Source organism: Argiope bruennichi, chromosome 10, assembly GCF_947563725.1.
Source record: "Argiope bruennichi chromosome 10, qqArgBrue1.1, whole genome shotgun sequence".
NCBI lineage: Eukaryota > Metazoa > Arthropoda > Arachnida > Araneae > Araneidae > Argiope > Argiope bruennichi.
This window is the reverse complement of record NC_079160.1, coordinates 83,449,692-83,457,370: the sequence shown is the minus strand read 5'-3', so window position 1 is coordinate 83,457,370 and position 7,679 is coordinate 83,449,692. Positions and strand designations below refer to the sequence as shown.

The window sequence follows — 7,679 nt, the reverse complement described above, 5'->3', positions numbered from 1 at the left end:
TAACTTTATTCTAAAATATTCTCTTATTTCTTGATCCAATTCCACTGTCTCTACTAAATTAATTCAAGAGAAGCTATGTAAAATTGCTGAATTGGCTAAAAACCTAACTTTCCCACACTTCGCGTGAAGGGACAAAATACCGCTGACGAAACAAATTGTTTTTTAAAAGATCCCTGTGTTTCCCCTGCCTCTTCGACGTGTGTAGCAAAAATCCCTATTGAAATCTTAATATATTAGCGCTGTAAAGAAATAATTTCCCTATCAAAATCTCAGGTTATATAACACCAGGGATAAGAGCTTTTTCCTCATTCCTCTCTGTGTTGTGCTCATCGCTTGTACATATGCCTGCTTCTCCTATATAAAGTAAAACGACGTCACGAAATAAAAGACTCTTCTATGTCTTCAAACCTGCCATCTGCTTCAACCAACAAAAATAATGCTTACATATATATGTAATGATATAACTCTAATTTTAATTCAATTAATTTTCAAGATTTTATCCTAATTTAGCCTATAGTAACTTTATTCTAAAATATTCTCTTATTTCGTGATCCAATTCCACCCTCTCTACTTAATTAATTCAAGAGAAGCTTTGTTAAATTGTTGAATCAGTTAAAATCTAACTTTCCCACACTGCACGGGAAGAGATAAAATACCGCTGATCAGGCAAATTCTTTTTTAAAATTTCACTGTATTTCCCCTACCTTGTCCACGCATGTAACGAAAATCCCTATCGAAATCTCGTAATACATTAGCACTGTAAAGAAATATTTTCCCTATCAAAATCATAGGTTATATAAGACCAGGGATAAAATGTCCAAGGGCTTTTTCCTCATTCCTTTTCTGTGTGCTCATCGCTTGTACATATGCCTGCTTCTTCAAAATGAAATAAAACAACGTCACGAAATTAAAAGTATCTTCACATAAAATGTTACACAATGTCACATAAATGTTATATATATGGTATTTTGATTACTTTAATAAGATGTTTTTTGACAATTATTTCAGTATTACTTCTCTTAAGAATAGGGCTTTTTATTATTTGCTCATTATCTTCATTTGTGCAAATGAAACGTTTTCATAACACCTCAAATGTTTTCAAAATTTTCCTTGTATTAGTATTTACTTCATGACATTATAGTTTCATAAAATATTATAGGATGGAAGTAAAGATGCAATTTATATAAAATGAATATATGTACTTATTTTTTAAAAAAATACATACCCAAACAATAGGCAATATATTTTCAAATCATTAAAAATTTATAACAAAATTGTAATTATATTCTTGTTTGTGGTCCAAATCTACATCAGACTTAATTATAGTTTGAAGAAATGTGGAAATATATTACAAGAAATAAGGAAAATGCCAAAAGTATTTTGACTTATTTCAGTAAATTTGTTTCGATGAATTAACATTCTTTTGTTAAATGAACTTATTGTGAAGAGAAGTTAATAGAGTTGAATTTCTACTTTGTGTTCTGTATGGCATTTTAAAGTCCAAGAGATAAGAAACAATAGTACTATATATCTCCTATAATGTTTCAAATTGGCTAAGATTATTTTTTGCCCTTTAAATAGTTAAACAATTACCCCCAGTCTTCAAAACATTTTATTTTGGTTTGACTTGCGATATTTTAAGTTGCTGGATCATATTTTTAAATCTATATCAAATTATAAATTCTCCAATGCTCCCGAATAAAGAAAAACAAGTGAAAACAAAACAGCACATTTTTCTTGCTCTGAAAAATACAAAAGATTTATTCATTTTATATATAGTATAAAAATTAACAAGGTTGCTTAACAAGATTGCACAAAAACATCCAAGTTAACAGGAATGTTTAAGGAAGAATTCCAATTAAGCTTGAATTTTGAAAAATAGGCCAGCTAATTCAAAAGTTATTTTTACAATTTTAAGCGGTTTCATTGGCAACATCTTCCTCTTCAAAATCTCCTTCATCCTCAGCAGTTGCTTCCTGGTATTGCTGGTACTCGGAAACCAGATCGTTCATGTTGGATTCGGCTTCTGTGAATTCCATTTCATCCATACCTTCTCCAGTGTACCAATGCAAGAAAGCTTTGCGACGGAACATAGCTTAAAGAGAAAAACAAAAATATCGTTAAAACAGAAGTTTACCATATATAACCAGCGTTATGATAGTATCACTAAAAGGCAAAGATCATGAAAGAACCAATATAATATATTTAAGTTAAATGTATTTTTCTTACCAGTAAATTGATCAGAAATTCGCTTGAAGATTTCTTGAATGGCAGTGGTGTTACCAATGAAAGTAGCAGCCATTTTAAGGCCTCGTGGAGGAATATCACAGACGGCAGTTTTCACATTATTAGGAATCCATTCAACAAAGAAACTACTGTTCTTATTTTGGACGTTCAACATTTGTTCATCAACTTCCTTCATGCTCATTCGGCCACGGAAGATGGTAGCAACAGTCAAGTACCTGCAAGGAAGGGGGGGGGATAGAAGGTTTTAGGTTATTAGCTCAAACTGCATCAATTTCTAACATCAATCAACAATTCTACTTCAAAATAATTCATAATGAGATTTGCTAATAAATAGCAAAATTAAGAAAAATATAGCCATGTTAAATCAATCTTAATATTTCTCAAATGTTACAAATCTAATTTTCCCTCTACTACTAAAAGAAACTATTTACAATACCAATAAAATAAGCCAATTCATTTAAGAAATTTTTTAAAGTATTATTTTATAATAAGAAATGCCAGTAACTTTTAAACATAAATAATGATACACTTCATGTAAACTAACACATATATAGTCTATATAATTATGCAAACATTAATTTTTTTTAAAACTGTTATTTTTATTTCAAATAGAACTTTAAAAAAGGCTGATTTTATTATAGAGAGGTCAAAGTATTATTTAGTTATATTTAATGAAGACAAACAGGTAAAGAATTTAAGAGAGTACATTTTTCATAATTAAAATTTTAAATTACCTGCCATGACGAGGATCACAAGCGGCCATCATGTTTTTAGCATCAAACATCTGTTGAGTAAGTTCAGGAACACTAAGAGCTCTATATTGCTGGCTACCCCTAGATGTAAGAGGAGCAAAACCTGGCATAAAGAAGTGAAGACGAGGGAAAGGAACCATATTTACGGCAAGTTTTCGGAGATCAGCATTCAACTGGCCAGGGAATCGAAGACAGGTAGTTACTCCAGACATGGTAACAGAAACAAGATGGTTAAGATCTCCATAAGTAGGAGTGCTCAATTTCAGGGTTCTGAAGCAGATATCATATAGAGCTTCATTGTCTATACAGTAGGTTTCATCAGTGTTTTCAACTAACTGGTGGACTGATAAGGTTGCATTATAAGGTTCTACTACAGTATCGGACACCTAAATTAAAAATAAAATCTCATTAAGTTAAAAGAACATAGATGATTATTTCTAAGAATTTATATATAATTTCATGATACATGAAAGAATCTTAGTAGTGAACAAAGTTTTTATTAGATTTATCTGCTTGACTACCAAATTAAAGATGAAAGTCCACACCCTTTTTATTTTCCACTTCTTTGTTCAAATAACAGTAGTAAATTTATTGATATAACTAAGAGATAATTCAATTGATAAAATGTTACAGAGGATAATATAGCGGGACTTGAAACTATTTTTATATTATCACTATAAATTTATCAAACATATCTGCATATAAGGATTATCAAAATTAAAATGTACATGTATGAATTTTAAATACAGTTCTCAAAATTCTTTCATATAACAGGCTACTTAGCGCATTAAGGATCACTTACGAGTCTTCTCATATTATGTATACCACCTGTTGTTACATTAAAATGACAATCATGCATTAATTTTTATTTTACCATGATCAAAAAGAACCACAGGTAAATACATGTAAAAAAAAATCACCAAAAACAGAAAAAAATTGTATTAGGATGTAACAATTTGCATTAATGTGAAGCACATTATATCACCATTATGGCAACTTGTACTAAATTCTATAGCTGTAAGTGTGTTTGGAAACTGTAGACACACACTTCATTTTACAAGCATAGATATATATCGTTAAGAATAAATTGAAACATATGCATAGTGATTTGTCTAATAAATTAAAACAAAGATATTTTAATCATAAGTATATTTTACAATTCCATAAAAATCCAAATCTCCGAATAAAATGGCCTTTGACTAATAAGTAAAAGGTTATCCCAAAAAGTCTTTCTATTAACAATAGGAATGTAGAAACTCATTCTTTCTACATTCAATCATTATTTTGAAAAAATTACCTCAATCTTTATGCTGTTTTCACAACTTTTGAAAACAAAAACAACAGATATTTAATTCAGGATCCCCTAGCCATTAGTATATTCAATGGATCAATTCAAAACTTATGTATCCTAAAAAAAAAAAATTCTATTTCAGAAATATTTACCTTTGGAGATGGCATCACACTAAATGTGTTCATGATTCTATCCGGGTATTCTTCTCTGATTTTAGAAATCAACAGTGTACCCATTCCAGATCCAGTTCCACCACCAAGAGAATGAGCAAGTTGGAAGCCCTGAAGACAATCGCAACTTTCGGATTCCTTACGAACAACATCTAAAACTGTATCTACAAGTTCAGCTCCTTCAGTGTAGTGACCTTTGGCCCAGTTGTTTCCAGCACCACTTTGACCTGGGGGGTGGAGGAGGATTTATTTCAGTAATTATAATTTTGTAACATACAGTCAGAGAATAATGAGAATTGCACTAATAATCCTTCTTTAATTTCTAAATGTCAATAAAAAAAATATAAATAAACTGCAGGGATTTTACTACACCAAGAAATAAAAATGATTTTTGTTTTAACACAAGAACCATGAAATTAATTATGCTATATTAAACAGAAGAGACAGTAATCAACTTTTGGAAAAATAGTTAGAGTCCATAAGTACTATAATAACCAATTATGTTTGAATTTATAAAATCATAAGGAAATGCATAAATTTGATAGATAAAATTGTTAATTAATCATTAAAAAGTGATAACTTAAAAAAAAAATAGATACATGTAAAATAATAAAATACATGACCAAGTATGAGAAGTCCTCATGGAACGAGATGCCCCATTTATGAACTTACCAAAAATAAAATTGTCAGGACGAAATAGCTGACCAAAAGGTCCAGATCTTACAGAATCCATGGTACCAGGTTCCAAATCAAGAAGAATGGCACGTGGTACATATTTACCACCTAAACAAAAAGACATAACAGGCTACATTAAGAAACATAAGGACAACTATGCAAGATTAAATTACAAAATTTCAATGCCACCATATTAGTTTGATATAAAAGCTGCATTTTAAATATAAAGGCATGTATGAAAAAAGAAACAAAAACAGCATAAAAATAATTTTTGTTTAAAAATGGAATTCATTTACATACCTGACGCTTCATTATAATAAACATTTATTCTTTCTAACTGCAAATCAGAATCACCATGGTAGGCTCCAGTTGGGTCAATACCATGCTCATCAGATATAACTTCCCAAAACTTTGAAAAATAAAAGTAAATTAAATTAATATAAATACAGAATTAAACCAAATTTTAATTGCATCTAAATACATGTAAGTTCAGTTTTAAGAAGTATATTTCATAATTACTTATAAAATAAATAGATAAATAAATATTTGTAAATGTATGATGCAAGTCATTTTTTAATAAATTAAAAGCTCACAAGAATGGAAATTTAAATTAATGCTTCACATTTTAATAAATTTACCCCTATAACGTTATATTATTTTATAAGAATAATTTTTCATTGAGATATACAAATGGATTATACTTTCAATAAAAATCTTATGAAAAGTCGAGAATAACCAGCACAATTAAAAAATACAATCAATCATAAAGTAGTACTAAAATTAGGTTATGATTTTAAAAATAGAATTAAAAAGCTAGAATAAATTTATTTTAAAGCAATTGTGCTTTCCTAAAAATTTTCCACACAAAGTTATTAACTGAAAATCAAAGAATTTGATTTAGAAAATGCAGGATAATTTACTTCCTAAAATTTGCTTATAAATAACTTAATATTTATTTTGCATAACAGGATGTGATAAATCGCAGCAATTTCCCTAATTTTTTATGAAAAATTCTGTAAACAAAATGGTTAATGCAATACGTTTTATAAATAACATTTAAAATTTCTAATCAAATACGCTTTTATGGAAATCTTAAAATAAAATTTAATTTAAATGCAATCTCACTAAGATATAATTTATTGCAAATACTAATATAACTGGGTAAGAATAGTGAATTATAATGCTAATCTGCTAATTTATTCATGAGTTTAGTTCAGAATTTAAAATTTAATCATGTTTCTACGAAAAACATTCCAGATTTCACTGCATTTACAATATTTCTAGTTTTTCAAATCCCTAAAAAAAATAACACAATTTGTCTAATCGCCCATTTATTTCATAACGATATTCCATTATATTAAAAAAGTATTTAATATTTTCAAGATGAATTAAAAGATTAGTAATTCATCTTGAAATTTTTTCTCGTTCACATGTATCTTTTGTTCAGAATTTAAAAAAGTAAACTGCTAAAGTATGAGCATTTTCATAATAAAAAGTATTAGGCATAAGAATTTCAGTTAGAGAATGTAATTAAATTTTGAAAAACATTCTGTTTAATTTTCTTTCAAATATACACTGGAACATACAAATGTAAAGGTAACCCTCTACAACCTACGCTCAAGAAATTTTAATGATAACAAAAGTTTTAAACAGTGCTATTAATAAACGACAAAAGGTAGTTATTTTCGGTACGTATAGTATTATTAAAATTTATTAATGAATGCAAATACCTTAAATTATACAATATTCACGAAATTTTGAATGGCAGACAAAACCACACCCTATGAAAAAAAGTAATTCTAGATTCATTAAGCTTACTTTGGCACCAATTTGGTTTCCACATTGACCAGCTTGAACATGGACAATTTCTCTCATTTTGAAGAAATATATAAATTACAAAAATAATTAATTTATCAAAAATGAGTATCAAAAGTAGAGGATGACACCGCACGGCCGCCGAACAATGCCAAAAAGAACTGAGGTTCCGGTTTCGCGGTTAGAGGTAATTGACTCGTAGGAGTAATGGCAGCACCGCAGATGAAATAAATTGTAATAAATAATTTATTTATTTTGCTTGTATCGAATAATGTTTTTTATATTCTGCTTTATTTTTTTAACAATTGAATTAACTAAAGAGGATTTTTATTGATCATAAAATCTTGCAGTTTTTTTGTTGTTTTTTTCTGCGTAGCTGCGCAGCATGTTCTCAAATTTCTCTCGCTCTTCTCTTTCTTTTATTTTTTTTAATCTTTATTTAATTGAATTCTGTTTTTCTTGGACTGAATCTCACATTCTTTATTGGAATTACATTAAATTTAGAACTAGTTATTAAATTATAACAGAAATTAACATGAGATTTAAATGTATACGAAAAATGTTCCGTGGTATTATTTTTCTATAATAATATTTTTATGTAGATAAAACAAAAGCCAGGTCACATTCACTGCTTGGATGGGAATAAATGATGTATGGATGTTAATTAGGGAAATTTATGTTGATTTGTGGTAAGGCAACAAGAAATAGTGTAAAAAAATAAAAACTTTT

At 28.5% G+C, this 7,679-nt stretch overlaps 1 protein-coding gene across 1 annotated transcript; it reads right to left on the bottom strand.

Moving 5' to 3' along the window:
* Positions 1–1,731: 1,731 nt before the first annotated feature.
* LOC129988168 (tubulin beta chain-like) lies at positions 1,732–7,117 on the bottom strand. Its single transcript, XM_056096321.1, has 7 exons — positions 6,954–7,117; positions 5,436–5,544; positions 5,133–5,243; positions 4,443–4,687; positions 2,982–3,385; positions 2,230–2,462; positions 1,732–2,095 (listed from the first exon to the last, which is right to left on the bottom strand). The coding sequence occupies exons 1-7, from the start codon at positions 7,008–7,010 to the stop codon at positions 1,914–1,916; spliced, it is 1,341 nt and encodes a 446-aa protein (XP_055952296.1). The 5' UTR covers positions 7,011–7,117; the 3' UTR covers positions 1,732–1,913.
* Between the last annotated feature and the right edge of the window lie 562 nt (positions 7,118–7,679).